Source organism: Dendrobates tinctorius, unplaced genomic scaffold (genome assembly GCF_039654945.1).
Source record: "Dendrobates tinctorius isolate UK_male_01 unplaced genomic scaffold, ASM3965494v1 ptg000075l, whole genome shotgun sequence".
NCBI classification, from domain to species: domain Eukaryota; kingdom Metazoa; phylum Chordata; class Amphibia; order Anura; family Dendrobatidae; genus Dendrobates; species Dendrobates tinctorius.
In genome coordinates this window covers 55,563,731-55,583,589 of record NW_027361743.1, presented here as the reverse complement: position 1 = coordinate 55,583,589, position 19,859 = coordinate 55,563,731, and the positions used below count along the sequence as shown (strand labels likewise).

At 42.5% G+C, this 19,859-nt stretch overlaps 1 protein-coding gene across 1 annotated transcript; it reads right to left on the bottom strand.

Annotated features, from left to right (window-relative positions):
- Positions 1 to 9,048: 9,048 nt before the first annotated feature.
- On the bottom strand, positions 9,049 to 18,400 carry CUNH13orf42 (chromosome unknown C13orf42 homolog). Its single transcript, XM_073583359.1, has 3 exons — positions 17,984 to 18,400; positions 14,292 to 14,439; positions 9,049 to 10,789 (listed from the first exon to the last, which is right to left on the bottom strand). Exons 1-3 carry the CDS (start codon positions 18,398 to 18,400, stop codon positions 10,563 to 10,565), a joined length of 792 nt encoding a protein of 263 aa, XP_073439460.1. The 3' UTR covers positions 9,049 to 10,562.
- Between the last annotated feature and the right edge of the window lie 1,459 nt (positions 18,401 to 19,859).

Here is a 19,859-nt window from a genome sequence, read left to right as displayed (position 1 = left end):
TCTCAACACACAAATTAATTGAGGGTCAGCATCGCCTATGAGAATTGTGACGGAAGTTTTTCCCGTGAATAGTAATTCCTAGATTTCTGCAATCACTAGCCTTTATGTCAGTAATTGTATGCATCTCATTTCCTATTGCGGAGAGGCTGGACTGTATTACTGAGACAGAAATATATATGAAGATTTAAAAATAACACCAAAAGTATATAGTTGTGTACGCCTCAAATGCATTTCCTTTTTTCCACTTTTTAGATTGCTGTGTAATCCATACTGAGAACACGGAGATTTTACATGTTTAAACTATGCCATATATACGTGTTATCCGGTGAAACGGTACCCTTTATCAACTTTCTACAATGTTGTTGAATCCATACTGGGCCTGAGAACGGCTGCCGAGCTGTTAAGCAAGCTACAGCACCTGTGGTTTGGACACGTAATTTTTTCAGGAATGACGGTTAGACCTAACTCCGGAATTGCGGTTGACCTGAACTTACTGGGAAATCATCGTTTGCGGGAAATAATCTGAATCCCAGATCCCCATCACTAACGGAGTTCAGCAGGTTATCTGCACCTGTAAGCGACAAAAGCTGGTCCTTTCAGTGTAGCATGCATGCAGCCCTGGACATGTACGGGAATGCTAGACCTGTTATTGCTCGATCTCACGTGCCAGAGCCTCGCTTATCCCTCTAGTAAGTTTGACGCGTACTGCGGGGGCATGCCAGAGTCTCGGTTGTTAACGGAATAAAGCTGAGAAATTGCTAGCACAACTACAAACACACATACCACACCACACACAGAATCGACAAAGCTTTCAAAGTGTGCATCTTTTCTTTAGGTGGCATGGTTGTGGTTTCCCGGGTGGAGTCCAATTAAGCCACAGGCTCCACTCCTGGTGGTGCCCTTTTGGACATTCCTTTAAGGTTCAGCTTTGCAATCATACTGCCCCCGGAAACCAAAAACTTTGCCTTCATGGATGCAGTTTGGAGGTTCGTGGGAATAACACCGCCCGATCAGCAGTCGGCATATGGGTCGCCCTCCCAGGGCTGTGGGGTACTCGGTACCAGGCCGGTGTCAGTGGGATGTGTCACAGCAGCGGTGACCCGGACGGTGGCCCTGGGCGCCCATGTAAATGGCGTGGTATAATGGTAAAGAGTTTATATAGATAGTTTGACGCCACCTGTGGTGTTCGGCAACATAGATGTTAGGCCGACGCTGCATGCAGATCCTCTGGGACTGATGGTGTTGTGCAGCAAAGATGGTGAAGCTCCCCACAGGTGGAGCTGGAGTCCCAGGGAAGTGTAGATGTAGTGATGGGGGAAAGGCACAGGCGGTGTAGGTGCTGGTACCCAGATGTAGCGGTGCTGGAATAACTGTAGGACACCAGAGCATGCAGTTCCAAAGCTTTACTCACAGTCTGCAGGTTACACAGATGCCTGCCTCCGTGCTGTGTCCTCCGGGTCAGGACCTCAGCCAACCTCCGGGACCAAAATGGAAAGCTCCCTTCCAACATTCCGCCAACATGTACCTTCCTGAACGTCTCCTTTCTAGCGCTTGTGGGGGAAGCACTCACAGGACCGTGGTTCACTGAAGCGCCTCCTGTCTAACAGATGTTCCTCAGACTTTACTTGTATGGCAGACAGCTGTAGCCTTTTCCTTCAGGCTCCCACACGTCGATGCTGGGGCCTCCGAGCCATAGTTGGGTACAGAGCATTTATAGCTGCTACTTCCCCCGGTTTCTGCTGCAGGAACGTCAGTGTCCCTACAAACTCGGAGACCGGAATCGGGACCATGCGCTCCAGCTAGGAGTGAGCCTTAATTCTACTCATCCTCCAGCTCCCCTTCTCACGTCCACACACTTCCCCTTCCCTGCACAGAGTGCCCTAACTTGCCTCCTCCCGACCACAGAGAGCAGCTCCTCAGCAGTCAGGTTCAGAGGTCTCCCTGCTAGCCTGGAGTGGGAAATGTGTTGTGTGTTGGTTTCACTGCTAGAGAGATCCTTCGTTGCTCCCAAGCTTGACAACACACTCCCTAGGAGGAAGGTAATGCCACAGTGGCGACCGTACTCTTGGGGATGCCACAAGTGCACTGAGGCCCAGCCACTTCTGGATGATGCTGCTGGTACATTGACCCAGACCACTACATTCCCCTCGCACTCTACACTGCCAGAATCTGACCCAGAGGAAACTCAGGTTCCCCTTCCCACATACTATACCACCTTACACGGTGACAAAGAGGAGGGTGCAGATGAAAGTGCAGGTTCCTTGAGCAGGTGGGGGGCATACTCATGGGCGATGGCACTGGCACAGGGCACCGCATAGTACGCAAAAGTGTATCTGCCGGTGGGAGGGCCTAAACAGCCAAGTGCAGTGAGATGGAAGATGGGGACAACAAGGAGTTCAGAGTAGTGCAGGGATTCCCTAGCAAGGAGACTTATGTAATTGTTTTCAATGTTGGGACAGCAATTTTTGGGGAGCACTATACTCTGGTGAATGATATATGGGGCCCACCATACACTGGAGCATTCCAAAGGTGGACATCAAACACTGGAGCAGCATTTACAGGGCCCATTATACACTAGAGCAGTAGAAATGGGGCCCATTATATATGGAGCATTATTTGGGCCGATAAGACAGTGGAGCTTCATCGATTGGGACCAACATATACTATAGCATTATGTGGAGCTCATCATATATGGTTTGAAACATTATATGGGATCAATGATTCCATATGAAGAAATTTATGGGCCTCATTACTCTGTATAGCGCACTAAGCGCTGGCCATAATACTGTATGGAGTTATATACTGTCCGTTTTTGGAGGTATTGGAGAATTTAAAATGGATATCAGTCATGAGATGTAAGAAGTGAAGTATTTTTCATTGTACTATACTGCTATTTCTCTGCCGTATCGGAGCATCATGAGTTGTGGTATGTGTTAAAGGGGCGCTCTTTGGCCCTGGGCCCACGAAAACCTGGAGACAGCCCTACCCCCCCACAACTGTAGCCAAATAACCCCCATTTTTCAGTGCGTAACTAGTATTATGAAGTAAATTAAGGTTGACAAGCTTAAGTAATAAGAATTGATGCTTTTGGCATTCAAATGGGCACTATAGGTGTGTTTCCTGTCCTCCTCTCACTGCCGACTTTAATTCCCCATTGACTTACATTGGGTTTCGTGTTTCGGTCGGACCCCCGACTTTTCCCTATAGTCGGCCAATTTTGCTCAACCCGACTTTTGGAAAAGTCGGGTTTCATGAAACGAAACTCGACCCTAAAAAACCAAAAGTCGCTCAACTCTAGTGGTCACTACTGAGCATGTATATAAAGTGCAGCACAGAGTCATCTCCACTACTACTCCACAGTACTGGTCACTACTGAGCATGTGCATAAAGTGCAGCATAGATTCATCTCCACTACTACTCCACAGCACTGGTCACTAGTGAGCATGTGCATAAAGTGCAGTACAGATTCATCTCCACTACTACTCCACAGCACTGGTCACTACTGAGCATGTGCATAAAGTGCAGCACAGATTCATCTCCACTACTACTCCACAGCATGGGTCACTACTGAGCATATACATAAAGTGCAGCACAGATTCCTCTCCACTACTACTCCACAGCACTGGTCACTGCTGAGCATGTATATAAAGTGCAGCACAGAGTCATCTCCTCTACTACTCCACAGCTGTGGTCACTACTGAGCATGTGCATAAAGTGCAGCACAGATTCATCTCCACTACTACTCCACAGCACTGGTCACTACTGAGCATGTACATAAAGTGCAGCACAGATTCATCTCCACTACTACTCCACAGCACTGGTCACTACTGAGCATGTGCATAAAGTGCAGTACAGATTCATCTCCACTACTACTCCACAGCACTGGTCACTACTGAGCATGTGCATAAAGTGCAGCACAGATTCATCTCCACTACTACTCCACAGCATGGGTCACTACTGAGCATATACATAAAGTGCAGCACAGATTCATCTCCACTACTACTCCACAGCACTGGTCACTACTGAGCATGTATATAAAGTGCAGCACAGAGTCATCTCCTCTACTACTCCACGGCTCTGGTCACTACTGAGCATGTGCATAAAGTGCAGCACAGATTCATCTCCACTACTACTCCACAGCACTGGTCACTACTGAGCATGTACATAAAGTGCAGCACATATTCATCTCCACTACTACTCCACAGCACTGGTCACTACTGAGCATGTACATAATGTGCAGCACAGATTCAACTCCACTACTACTCCACAGCACTGGTCACTACTGAGCATGTACATAAAGTGCAGCACAGATTCATCTCCACTACTACTCCACAGCACTGGTCACTACTGAGCATGTACATAAAGTGCAGCACAGAATCATCTCCACTACTACTCCACAGCACTGGTCACTACTGAGCACGTGCATAAAGTGCAGCACAGATTCATCTCCACTACTACTCCACAGCACTGGTCACTACTGAGCATGTCCATATAGTGCAGCACAGATTCATCTCCACTACTACTCCACAGCCCTGGTCACTACTGAGCATGTACATAAAATGCAGCACAGATTCATCTCTGCTACTACTCCACAGCACTGGTCACTACTGAGCACGTACATAAAGTGCAGCACAGATTCATGTCCACTACTACTCCACAGCACTGGTCACTACTGAGCATGTGCATAAAGTGCAGCACAGATTTATCTCCGCTAACAGCCGAGATCCTTAGAGCAGGAACAGAGCAGACATTTATAGGACATTTCATAACTTTCCCAAATCCTCATGAAAAAATGTATAGCTCATACTGCATTGCACTACTGTACCCAAGTTATTACATATTTTAGGAGTCAGTCTCAGACTCCGCCAAAATGGACACCGACTCCACAACTCCGACTCCACAGCCCTGCTGCCCAGTGGTTAGCAATATTGTCTTGCAGCTCTGCTCTGGGATCCTGGTTTCTAAACTGAGGAATGGACAGATCAGTATGAAATATGTATGTTCTCACCATTGTGCAAAAGTTTCTTCTGTTACTCCGGATTCTTACAAATCTCTAACAACTGCAGTGTCTGAATGCACCTGAATAAATGTGCATTACAAGCTACCTGAACACACTGACCCCGAATTATCAAACCCGACAATTTTCACACCGATCTTGATGGCGAGGTGTTGGAGTCAAACGCTCCCAATTCAAGAGTGTATGACAATTGGAATGCGCTTCCCTGAACCTCACCTCAAATCCTACTCCTGTCAGGGATGGGCTTGGGATTTCTGGTATAAACATCACCACAGCTCATCATGAATTGGCATCATTCCCCAGCTGTGCCCCCCATGCCACCCCAGCTCTGTCCATTTTGGCGGAGCTAGGAGAAATTGGCGTGAAAATGGCAAAAGTCTCAAAATTTTTGTACAACTCAGAGTTGCGCAAAAATGTTGCCGCTCTTCAAATCCTTTTATGCCAGAATTCTGGGGAAATTGCTTTGAGGAATCGGGGCCACAGTGTGTATGTGGGACGAGGCGTTCCAGCGGTGTGTCTGAGCCGGAACCAAGGGGGCCGTCACCAAGGTTCCTAGGGGGACTGTTTCCAGGGGACATAATTAGGGGGCGGACCGCACAGACTTCTAGAAAGGTTGGGGGAGGAGCTAATATAAAAGGGGCAGAGGACGCTAGCAGATGGCAGACAACGGAGCAGCAGAGAAGCAGCAAGGACGTGAGAGGGAGCAGAGAGCCTCAGGGGGAGCCAAAGCCCTGAGAGGACAGCTGCGACTGCAGGGACGGAAGAGGGAGACAGCACTGCGCCACTCAGCAGAGGAACACCGCCCACCCACCCTTGCTCCAGCCCGCGGCCGCTACCACCAGATCCCAGCCCGCGTCTGCGGCCTGTCCGCTGCTGCCTGCGGTCGCCGCCACCTCATTCCAGCCCACAGCTGTGGCCTACCCACTGCCGCCTGCAGCCGCCGCCACCTCATTCAAGCCCGTGGCTGCGGCCCACCCGCTGCCGTCCGCGGCCCCGAAGCTCGGCCCCGGTCTGTGGCTGTGGCCACCGTTGCCCGGTCCCCGGGCATTGTCGCATCATCCCTGCCAGGAGGCGCTTCACCATCCCTGCCAGGAGGCTGCTGTGCCTCCACTTCACCAGGGTGTAGGAACGCCCGAAGTCTTCACCAGATCCTCGTTGGCTCGGCGATCCTCGCCGGCTTGGCCCAGCGGCTGAAACAACGAAGCATCATCGAACAGCACCCTGCCGGACGTCAGAGATGATAAGTGACATGTGGTAGCTAAGGACCCGTAGTTGGCCATACCGCGGCCCTATAATGACCGGTCTTTGCCGGGTTAGTCGTGTTCACATTACTAGTGTATTCTTGTCTTGATCCCTGCGAAGTCAATTATTGTTAGCTTGTTTTGGTTGCTCAAGATAGCCCCTATAGGCATTTATATATGTAAAAGTTACACCTTAAAGTTCAACCCGTCTCACGCCTCCTCACTGCATCCCGCGTACCTGCGAGTACTACATGTACAAAAACAGTTAACTCCTTAAACAAGACATAAATGATACTTTCAATAGAAAAAAATAATTTTATTAACAGTTAATTTGTGTCAGTACTAATTTTTGGAAGACCAAGAAACTTTTGAAGAATACATCATGACATACATTACACACAGCTCTTTTCTTCTCATTTACTAGCATATATCAATGCTGTTATCAAGCAATGTGGCACATTAAGGTTTCGGGTTAGAAAACTTGCATAAAAAAATTACATCCATGCGACAGCGGACTGATTCTCCAGTATTAGAGCCTTTTACTGAGTTACAAGTTGGGCACAGTCTGGAAAAACACAAGGGTAAATACGATTTATAAGCCCAAAGAAAAGTCGCTCATACACATCACATTGAACTAGGTGAAACCCACATAATGTGTATAGGGGCCTCCTAATATCATCTTTCAGGGGACATAAGAGGGAGGAAGTTTGAATTTAACCCCCCACTTCTTGTGTTCTTCATGGAGAAAACACACTGCCAGACTCACTTTACTCCTCTCTCTGTTTAGAGAAGTTGGCCTGGCGTGACCGAGAGTTCTTGTGTATCAGGAAGGCAGAAAAAATGTCTGTCAGCTGAGGGAACAGTTAGGCCGACAGAAATCTCAGGTTTATGAGAGCTTATTGATAGTTAATTTTACTATAGAGGTTGGTGTGAGGCCCCAGAGTGCTCAGATCATTCTTTGTCCACCGTGGCAGTCATATACAAAAATATGGAAAAGAGTAAATGGATTAAGTGATTGAGAGCCCCGCGAACTTCCTCCTACATGAGGGCATCCCCAGCGCCTCTTGTGTGAGTGATAATCAGAAAAGACGCTGGGGATGTCTTCATGTAGGAGTTTCAAAGGGCTCTTCAACATTATCGTAACTGCTGGAAGAGGGTTCTGATAATCCTTTTATTCAACTCTGTGATTACGTATTGCCTTACTGTCTTCATAGACTGCCATAAAAAGTGACAATCAAGATTGGCGTGAGTGTTTTAGTGATGGTAAGTTTAGTGCTACAAGGTGAAATGTGTAAGACAGCAAATTTTACCCCAGTTCCATGTCTAAAAAGTATTGCGCAACATGCCCTCATGAGACTATGGAAAAGGTATGAATTGGCTGTTATAAAAAAACAACCAAAAAAGCAGCAAAATCACAGACATGCAGCCTGCAAGTTGCCATCACATGTAACTTACATTTAAGACAAAATTGCGTGCAACTTGTCAACTTGATCAATCTTTAGATATGTTGATGAATACAACATTACCATCTTCATGTCATGCGCACATGTTATTGTGTAGCCCAAGCCTAAGGCTGTGTGCCCACGTTGCGTTTTTAAGCATTTTTGCTGTGATTTTTGGCACGAAAACGCTTAAAAAACTCATACTGAATGCACCCCATGTATTCCTATGGCATTCTGCACATGCTGTGCTAAAATGCTGCATTTTTTTCCGCGGCTGAATCGCATCAACGGAAAAAACGCAGCATGCTCATTCTTTTTGCGGAATCGCCGCGATTCTGCAAATAATTGCTGGGATTCCGCACCCATAGGAATGCATGAGATCCGCTTACTTCGCGCATGTGGCTATGCCCACCATGTGCAAAGTGAGCGGCTCATGTGCGGATGGTACCCAGGGTCTGAAGGAAAGGAGATTCTCCTCCAGGCTCTGGGTACCATATCCCTGTAAAAAAGAATTAAAAATAAAAAATCGGGTTATATTCACCTTCCGGCATCCCGCGCAGCCTTCCCGGGCCTCAGCGATGCTCGCGTTCCCTGTAATGCCTTGCGAGGCCTTTGATGATGTCACGGTCCCGAGATACTGTAGCGGTCCCTATTCCTCGCTAGACCGCTACAGTAACGCGAGACCTCATGTCATCAATGGTCTCGCAAGGCATTACTGGGAACGGGAGCATCGTTGAGGCCCGGGAAGGCTGCGCGGGACGTCGGAAGGTGAGAATATCACAATTTTTTTTTTTTTTTTTTAGTATTTTTAACATTCTATCTTTTACTATTGATGCCGCATAGGCAGAATCAATAGTAAAAAGTTGGTCACACTTGTCAAACACTATGTTTGACGAATGTGACCAACCTGTCAATCACATTCCAAGCGATGCTTCAAATCGCTTGGAAAGTGCTTGAATTCCACACGTGAAAATCGCAGGAAAAATGTGATAATAACCGCGAAAAAATCGCGAAAAAATCAAAACGCGCGTTTTCTGGGAAGGAGTCCGGTTTCAGGTGTCAGGTGTTAAACGCTACGTGGGCACATAGCCTAAAGGTTACTCGAGTTATTATATCAGAACCATGGCAGAGTATCATAGATATGTGTGTATTAGTGTATATATATATATGTATATACAGTTGTGCTCAAAAGTTTACATACCCCAGCAAAATGTTTGCTTTCTTGGCCTTTTTTCAGAGAATATGAATGACAACACCAAAATTTTTTCTCCACTGATGGTTAGTGGTTCGGTGAAGCCATTTTTTGTCAAACTACTGTATGTTCTCTTTTTACATCATAATGACATACCCCATTTCTTAATACTGTGTACTGCCCCCTCTAACATCAATGACTGCTTGAAGTCTTTTGTGGTAGTTGTGGATGAGGTTCTTCTTTTTTTCTCAGATGGTAAAGCTGCCCACTCTTCTTGGCAAAAAGCCTACAGTTCCTGTAAATTCCTGGGCTGTCTGGCATGAACTGCGCGCTTGAGATCTCCCCAGAGTGGCTCAATGATATTGAGGTCAGGAGACTGAGATGGCCACTCGAGAACCTTCAATTTGTTCTGCTGTAGCCAATGACAGGTCGACTTGGCCTTGTGTTTTGGATCGTTGTCATGTTAGAACGTCCAAGTATGTCCCATGAGTAGCCTCCGGGCTGATGATTGCAAATTTGCCTCCAGTATTTGCTAATAACGTGCCACATTCATCTTTCTTTCACCTTTGAACAAGTTTCCTGTGCCAGTGTAGCTCACAGATCCCCAAAACATCAGCAGTTCACCTCCATGCTTTACAGTAGGAATGGTGCTCCTTTCACCATAAGCCTTGTTGACCTCTCTCGAAATGTAATGTTTATAGTTGTGGCCAAAGAGTTCAGTTTTGGTCTCATCACTCCAAATTACCTTGTTCCAGAAGTTTTGAGGCTTATCTCTGTGCTGTTTTGCTATTGTAGGCGAGATACTTTGTGGCATTTGCGCAGTAATGGCTTTCTTCTGGTGACTCGACTATGCAGCCCATTGTTCTTCAAGTGCCTCCTTACTGTGCATCTTGAAACAGCCACACCGCTAGTTTCCAAAGAGTCCAGTATTTTAGCTGATGTTATTTGTGGGTTTTTCTTTGCATCCCAAACAATTTTCCTGGCAGTTGTGGACGACGTTTTTGTTGCTCTACGTGACCGTGGTTTTGTTTTTACAGAGCCCCTGATTTTCCATTTGCTAATCACAGTTTGAACGCTGGGATATGTAAACTTTTGAGAAGAACTGTATATATATATATATATATATACACTGTATATATATAATGTTCTGCAGAGAACATCATCCTGGTAAAATGGGTATGAAACTGGATCAATTTTTTGTTGCATTATTGAGGTTGGCCACTACTTTTATAATGATGGCCTGTCTTTTGGACAACTGGCACCCTTGCCTATCAGCTGTTACTGTTGCCATCGGTAGCCGTAATCTCTAAGATGCTGCCAGAGCACAGCCACAGCCAGGTACTACAGAGTTATCCCTTATTCATTTGAATAGGGGGTGGATCTGCAGTTTATTTGGACAGCGGGTGGACTTGCAGTACCTGGCCGCGGCCGCTATAGAAATGATGGATCTGCTGTGTTCTGGTCACCGCTGACGTCAGCTGAGTGGTTGGGGTGCCGGGTGTCACACCCTCACCCATCAGATATTCATGGCCTATTCTGATAGAAATCTTCACATTTACTAGGCCCGACAGTCAGATTCTATGAGACAACATCAAGGCTCATTATAGGCTCATTACATGTAGGCCATTAGCACCAAGATACATAGTCCTCAGTTACGGGATGAATCTCCATTACTTTACTTTCGGCCGAGGTTTAAATTTCAATGTGTTAAATGCTCCTTCTACAGCTTTCGGCAGATAGATTGGGTACCGCTCTATTCGCTTAAGACTTGTGTTCCCCATGCTGCACCTCCATGACTGGCTGTATATGGATGTTCTCAGAACTTCCTCTGTGCTTCTCCTTGGGGCTCGTAGAATCCAGTTTGAATGTAAACTATGTTCTCTGCTACTGGTGGCCACTGAGGAGAAGGAGAACATGAATAATAGAAAGGAAGACAATGTAGAAATGACTCACTAAATCCTAATAGGCTTAATTATAGGTTTTCCAAAGCATGGACCTATATGTATTGATAAGAAACAGGTAGTGAAAGGTTATGATATCCATAAATCAGGGAATTTTCATCTAAAAAAAATCATAAAGCGAAATTAGACATTGACCATACTGTGGTAGATGCTGTTCTCTTTGTTATATGGCCATGTGGCCTCAGTACAGTCTGAATTTATCTAAATCTATTTAAGGAACGTTTCAGATTACTGTAAGGATATCCATTGTTAAATGACCCCAAATATCCAGTTCTATCCTCAAAATGATAGTGATTAAATTGTTGTTGAATTGCTTCTGTATTATAGGGGCAGCACTATTGATAAACTGGGACTTGTTTAAATCAGACAGGAAGTGCAAGGATTCTTTTGCTGTTTTTGTTCTTAAATGAAAAGATGGCAACTTTATAGCCTGGATTAATAATAATAATCTTTTTTGTGTGTATATATATATATATATATATATATATATACACATAAAAAAGAAGAGAAGGCAACAGGAGGGAACTAACAAATAAATGCAGGATCTGACTACACGCTTGGGTTGTGGTTAATCTGTAAATCCAGAGACTCTTCCATTTGCAATGAACGTTACTCCATCCCCATTGCTAATTAGATTTATTGACAACATTTGCAAACTTTCTGCTCTTTAAATTAAACCAATGAAACAACAACAATATAAATAGCTCAACACAACTAATATAAAAAGTGTTGTCTCTAACTTCAGCACAAATAATTTTTAATACTGTTGTAAAGTAGTCTCAGGATTATTCATCCCTTTCATGACAAGTGTCTTTAGCACCTCTAAAAACCCAAAAGCACAAGTATCCAATATGCTCAAAACCATCCTGAGATACTGTTCTGTGTAGCAAGGAATCCAAACTATAAATTTTTGGGCCTATTGATCAGCATTATATCTGGAGGAAGAAACATGAAGCATACACTGGAAAAAACACCCTGCTCATCATAAAGCATGGTTGTGGCCTGGTGATGCCTACAGGGAAGCATGGCAGTGGCTCGGTAATGACTACAGTGAAGCATGGCAGTGGATCTGTAATGACTACAGTAAATCATGGAGGTGGCTCGATGATGACTATAGTAAATCATTGCGGTGGCTTGGTGATGCTTTTGGACTGCTTTGCTTCCTCTGGCACTGGAAATCTGCAATGTGTGGAAAGCAAGATTAATTCAACAAAGTATCAAGAAATCCTAAGAAAAAACATCATGTCTTCTGTAAGGAAGTTGAAACTTATCACCAAGGATTGGTTTTAGAAGAAGTCTGGAAGAATTTAGAGTGGGGGTCACAGTTGTCTGGCTTGAACCCATAGAAAACCCTTAATGGGCTTTAAAAGCACAGAAAAGTAAGAATATTAGTCAACTGGAGGTCATTGCCCATGAGGAATAGACTAATATTCATCAGAAACATTGGCAGAGTCTGGTGTATGGCTATGTATTACATTTGCAGCAGGTTATAACAGCCAAAGGTGATTTATTAAACCCTTCATGACCTTTGACGTCTATTTACATCAAAGGTCTTGTCCATGCCTTTGAGGTGGCCTCGCACGCCGAGCCCACATCTTTCTCCGCACTTGATGTGGCTCATGGCCGGCTTTCACAGGAGATCGTTATTTCTGCTATATAAGCGCACTGCTATGCATAGTGCAAGCAATAATGCAACCGCAGCTTCAAGTCTCCAAGGGGAACTATTGAAGACAGTAAAAAAGTTTTTAATAATAAGAAAAAATAAAACATAAAAGCTCAAATCATCCACCTTTTGCCCCATTAAAAATTAAAGAATTAAAAAATATTTAAAAAAAACACATATTTAGTATTGCTGCGTTCAGAAATGTCCAGTCTATCAAAAAATAAAAACAGTCCGATCATTAAACGGTGTAACAAGAAAAAAATCAAAATGCTAGAATAACGTTTTTTGGTCGCCGCAACATTGCAATAAAATGCAAAGACGGGCGATAAAAACATCAGTCCAATCAAAATGGTATCCATAAAAATGTCTGCTCAGGGTGCAAAAATAAGCTATCCTCAACCCCAAATCCCGAAAAATGAGACCCTACGGGACTAGGAAAATGGCGGCACTTGCGTAATGTTTTTTTTCTTTCAAACTTTGGAATTTTTTTTCACCAAATAAAAAACATAGACATGTTTGTTATCTGTGTACTTGAACCATATCAGTTTTACCATATAGTGGACCTGGTTAATAAAAAATAAAAAAAACAATTGTGTAATTGCACTTTTTTTTTCCAATTTCACCACACTTGGAATTTTGTTTTCCCATTTTCTAGTACACTATATGATAAAATCAAAGGTGTCATTCAAATGTACAACTCGTCCTGTAAAACACCAGCCCTTATAAGGAAAAATAGAAAAGTTATGGCTCTTGGAAGAAGGGGAGGAAAAACAAAAGCGCAAAAATGGAAAATCGCAATGGTCAGGAAGGGGTTAAGGACTAAAGATGCTTGTCATGAAGGGGTGAATAAGTCTGAGGTAATAATAGTGGTATTTTGAGATGAATTTGGAAAAAAAATGATATTAGTTGTGATGAGCTAATAGTCGTTATTTTCATTTATTGCAAATTGCAGAAAGCTACTTACCCTCAAAATAAAGTAATCTCATAATATTTTTTGCCTTCTTTTGGATAAACAGTGTAGAATGATGTGACAGCTTTATTAAGCATCGGTGAACGGCTTTTTTTTACAGTTCCATGTCTACGCAAGCCTTAAACATTTTAATTTCACAGACATTTGTGGGGATACAGACTCCTACATAAAAGGATGCAAGCGTCTGTGACGAAAAAAAGCAAAACTTCGTCACATAGAAATTTGTCTGGTCCACAAGACATCATCACAAGGTATATTCTAATCTTATATCAAAATGAGGGTATCAGAAAAATACTGAACGGTGGATTTAGATCTGTGACAAGGAAAGGTCAATCTCGGGGAAATATGGTGTCCCCCATTCTTTAGCGAAGAAGGTCAATAGTTCCACGTGGTGCTCCACAAAAGGCTTTTACCAATGCTCAAAACTATAGGAATGATACTATGTTAGTTTATTAAAAGATTTTTTTTTTTGGGGGGGGGATGCTTAGGAGTCCATATCCGTTGTATAATATGGAAATTAATGATTAGTGATGAGTTATCCAATAGCTGAGCATGCTCGGGTGCTAACTGAGTGTCTTCGGTGTGCTCGAAAAACAGGTTTGACTCCCGCACCTGCATGTCTCCCTGCATGTGTTGTGGACGTATTTTTCGAGCACGCTGAAGACACTTGGTTAGCACCTGAGCGGAGCATGCTCAGATATTGGATAACACCTTATCCCAACACGCTCGCTCATCACTAATAGGAATGTTAATATCAGAAATAACAGAATAGATGCACTAATAATAACATTGTAAAAACACAAACCATCAAAGTCAACATCTGCATGCTTGAAATCACTTGGTGCCGTCCTGATTCTTCTCTCCGTGTCCAGTCCTGCAATTACTGAATCAAAATAAGCTATAGCGTCCATGATATCTGCGTTGGGACTCGGCTTTTCATTATCCCTTGAACCCTGTGTAAATACAATGAACATTTATGTTTCTAAATGAGTTTTCCAGGTAGGAAGAACGAGCGCAAGGCCAGACATCTCGTCACTACGTTCACTTCATGTGCCCTTCAGTTGCTACAATGCTTCTAGAACTAGTTAGATACATTGAGTCAAAGAATCCAGAAATATAAAATGTGTATTTTTTTATCCTAGGTTTTTTTTTTTTAAAGGTGTATATATAAAAATGCTGCAAAGATTCAAGTGAAGTTCACAGATAGAAATGAAATAGCTGCGGCTGAAAAATGTTTCAATGTTTAGACACGATTGTATAAAACGTAAAGGTAGCCCAGAAGAGAGAACTCCAGGCAAAGCTGGCTGCATCCTTTATTCTTACGGCTGGTGTGAACCTGTGCACGGATGGTCCTACAAGAAATGGGGTTTATGGAAAGGGATGATGGCAAACAGGTATCCAGTCCCCCGGACTTACTTATTTCAGGGTATACTGGGGTTTATCTGCTCTAGAAAGAGCTCAATTTTAATAATTGCTTTTCTTCCTCCTACCTCTAAATAGGTCTGTGATTATAGAGACTAATGATACACTGGCCTCACAACTGTCTCAGCAGAGAAACTAAGGCCTCGTTCACACGTTCAGTATTTGGTCAGTATTTTACATTAGTGTTTGTAAGTCAAAACCAGGAGTGGGTGATAAATCCAGAAGTGGTGACGGGTTTCTATTCCACTTTTCCTCTGATTGTTCCACCCCTGATTTTGGCTTACAAATACAAATGTAAACTACTGACCAAATACTCAATGTATGAACGAGGCCTAACAGAGAGAAAGGACTTTAGTTTAGGGCAAGCTAGTTACTAGAGCAATGCATTTTAAAATGCGAGGAAAATTAAGTTCCAGCTCCTATGGTGCTGGAAGATTTGTGATGAGTAGAAACCACCTATGGAAAAGGGGCAGATTACAAATTACTGAATATGAGAATCAGCCTGGTTTCTACACATATTCAACCAGCCAGACAGCATTGTAATGCTATTGACCTGCAGAATAACCCTGTCTCTGCAGTGAAATAGTGTTTTTGTACATGACAGCATGGTTTTGTTACTCTCATATTTGAGATTACAGATGCACATGTAATCACTATATGAACACAATAGGTTATTAAACAGTGCTGCATTTAAACCCTATTGCTAATGCTGCTTGTATAAGGCTATGTTCACACGTGGCGTTTTTTTCGCGTTTTCGCGGCGGTTTTAACAGCGCGATTTTGCCGCGAAAACGCAAAAAAAAAAGCATCCCATGCATTCCTATGGGATTCTGCAATGCTGTGCTAATGTTGTGCTAATGCTGCGGTATTTAAATTGCCATTTGTCAGCCCAAGCCTCCAGCTTACAGAAATCCATTTATAACATTAAATTATCTTCCACTGTGTTGATTACCTTACAGAGTTTAATTTCATCTGCAAATATTGATATGAATTCTTCTATGCCCAAAAATGACTAAAGTATTTTCAGAGTGATACCTTATATATCTGCAAATATTGAAATTCTACTCTGCATATCCTCTACAAGATCATTAATAAATACAATGAAGAGGGCCCAATACTGACCACTTTGTTACACCACTGTTAACTGTGACCAAAACTGAGTGTCTTCCATTAATATTAATAACCACCCTCTTTTTCCTATCACTGAGTCAGTTGTTAACCCACTGAGGCTTTATTCACACCCCAGTATTTTTGATTAGTATTTGTATGCCAAAACCAAGAGTGTCTCCAAAACACAGAATAGGTGTCAATCTTTCAATTATAGTTTTTCTCTGTATGTTCCATTACTGGTTTTGGCATACAAACACTGATGAAAAAAACTAAATTGGGAATAAGCCTTTACGATTATTTTCCCATAGTTCCAATTCTCTCTTTTTACCAACCTTTTATGTGGCACTCTATCAAATGCCTTTGAAAAGTCCAAGTGTACAACATCAATGATGTCACCCTGATCCTGTCTAAAACTTACCTCCTCATTGAAGCTGATCAGATTACTTTAATAGAACCGACCCATCATTAAACCATGATGATGCTGGGTCATACATCTATTCTAATTGAGATACTCCAGGATAAAACCCTTAGAAAAACCCTCAATGATTTTGCCCATAGTAGAGGTTAAAGTTACAGACCTATAATTCCCAGGCTCAGATTTTGTCCCCTTTTTGAATATTGTTGCCACATTTGCTATGCGCTAATCCTGAGATACTGATCCTGTTATTATGGAATCTCTGAATATTAGAAATAATTGTCTGTCTATCACAGTACTTATTTCCTGCAGTACTTGGGGGTGTATATAATCTTGGCCTGGTGATTTGTGTACTTTAGTGATTTTGAGATGGCGCCATAATTCGTGCTGAGTTAAGCAGGTGAAATTTAATAAAGAATTTCTAGTATCCCTGATCATGTCATCAGTCATGAGATTTCCTTGTGTAAATACTGAAGAGAAAAAGGAGTTTAGTAGATTGATCTTTCCCTCATCCTCTTCCACCTTGTTACCGAGACTATTTTTGAGGGGACCAATATTTTCATTTTTGAGTTTTCTGCAGTTAACAGTGTTTAGTAAAATTGTCACATGGAAGACTAGTTGGAAAGGCATATCTCCGGCAGCTTCTAATTGCCCGCTGCCATTGACTGACAAATCACTCCCTATATACACATGCAGGGTGAGACCTGTCATTCAAGGGGATCGGGAGGGGATAAGCTGCCGGGGATCTGAGCGCAGAGTGCTAGTCTCCTGTGCAGTTTGGTCACCGACTGTCTTTTAAGGTATGATTTTCTCTGAAGCAAAACAGTGTTTCAGAGTTGAACATACAAGGTGGAAATCATACCGTCAGTGTCTGATATATGCTTCTGGTGGTTCGGGCAGCTGTCAGGTGATTAAACTACAGTGATCGGTGCATGCTGCAGTTGTAGCCGCTAACATCTGCCTGGTATGAAGCAGTGTCAGTTTATACTTTGCTTAAAGGGGTTTTCCCACAAGCAAAATTAATTTTAATCAATAGATCTTTTAATAATAATAAATTTCACAATTGGATGTGTTTTAAAAAAAAATGTTCCTGTGCTGAGATAATCTTATAAATGTGCCGCTGCTGTGTACTGTTTAATGGCTGTGTCTGACCGTACAGGGACAATGTCTGATCATACCACAGCTCCTGGGCAGGGGAGGAAGCAAAAGAGTGTACAGACAGGGACGGCATGGGATCACAGCTGATTCTATCTGTGAGGTAAAACATTGCTTAAAAACAGGTAGGAAAATGTTTTACCTCACAAAGAATCATTTGTGATCCCAAGCTGTAATCATGAATAGAAAACGGAGGCAAAATGGATAACACAGAGGGAAAAATGGTCCATTTTACATGTAAGATGGTAATATCTGCAGAGCGCTGTGCAATATGATGGGACTAAATAAGTAAGCAAAATAAATAAATAAATAAGATAGACATGGATATGTGAATGCAGCCTAAGAAAGACTGACTAGGATTGTTAATGACTTGACTTATGTCAGTTTCTTCTTACCTTTCCGTCACCTGTGTCATGTGGTGATGATTTTTTGCCAGTTTTGGATGATTGGGTTGATACAGGTGAATATTCAGATGTTCCTGTTATGCACCTCAAATTATGGAGACTAGCCAGATATTTTTTCCTGAGAGCTAATAGATCCTGGAGGTACTGGAGAAAATCCTGGGTCTTGGCAAACAACCACGCAGAGTCCTCATCTTTGTAGTAGCAGCATCCTGAGTCCTCAATATTTGTGGTGCTTTTATACTTTTTTAAAGACTCAGCAATAGTTGGTTTCCCTCCTCCAACTACATACATAGAAGTGCTGCGGACCAGGCGAACCGGTGAAAGTGTGCCAGTGTGGGTGGTGCTGCCATCGGTAAGGTCGTGACTGCAAGAGTTTGGCTGAAGAGCGGACTGAAGTTTTCTCAGCATGATGTTTTCTGGATAGATGTGTGGAACAATTTCAATATACATGTGAACCGTTGTCTCCTCGGTGACCCACTTTTAGGTAAGACTCAAAGCCTCGTAGACAAAAACTTTGTTCGACTTGCCCTTTGGCTTCTGTGGATGAGGTTGACTTTGAACCACAAACTTCTTCCAGAGAATTTCCTTTTTAATAACGCTGAATATTTTGATGTAATAGCATTTTACAACGAAGTTTCTTCATTCTTTATCCCAGATGCACAGGTCCTGTCTTCAGGTACGGACACAAAGCCTCATCACTGATCTGGTCTGTAACAGAGGATCTCATGTGTTTTCTCCATGGTAACAGAAAAGCACAGGGATATCTGGTATCTGTTTATTGTTAAGAAAATGGAGGAGTCAGATAACCAGATGCCATGTATACTGCATGAAGGAGTCTAGCAGGAAACGGCTGACAACGGCTAATTTATCCTACAAATATTGGAATCACTTGTAGGAAATGGAGACTTCATATTGCAGTTTTACAAAATAAAGTTTGTTTCAAACTTTAGGCATTGTTTTTAAATCTGACCAGTATCACTTTATGAGGTAATAACTGGGGAACTCTTCAACGGATCCCACTGATTCTGAGAATGTTTTGTCTTGACAAGTTGTACTTCATGGTAGTGGTAAAATTGGGTTTATTTGTGAAAATATCAGAAATTTTGAGAAAATTTTGCAATTTTTAAAATATTAATTTTTATACCCATAAACCAGAGAGTTATATCACACAAAATAGTTAGTAAATAACATTTCCCACATGTCTACTTTACATCAACACAATTTTTGAAATATAATTTTTTTTTCTGTTAGGAAGTTTAGAACGGTTAGATAAGTTGATCAGCAATTTCTTATTTTCCAACAAAACCTTTTTTTTAGGGACCATATCACATTTGAAGTGCCTTTGACTGGCCAATATAACAAAAAATACCCAAAAGTGACACCATTATAAAAACTGCACCCCTCAAATTCCTCAAAAACACATTCAAGAAGTTCATTAACGCTTCAGGTGTTTCACATGAATTAATGGAATGTGGAAGGAAAAAATTTAACATTTTACTTTTTATCACAAAAATTTTACTTTAGCCCCAAACTTTTTACTTTCACAAGGAAAATAGGAGAAAGTGCACTGTACAATTTGTTGTGCAATTTTTCCTGAGTTCGCCGATACCCAATATGTGGAAGAAAACTACTGTTTGGGTGAATGGCAGAGCACGGAAGTGAAGGAGCGCCATTTGACTTTTTGAATGCAAAATTTGCTGGTTCTTGTTTTTTATTATATATCCCTCCTTACATGTAAAGCGCCATGGAATAAATGGCGCTATAATAATAAATAATAATAATCTGCATTACAATGTTCCTGCATATGCTTAATAAGGTGGAAAACCTATTTTTCTGTAATAACGGAACTATCGTGCTCTCTGAAACA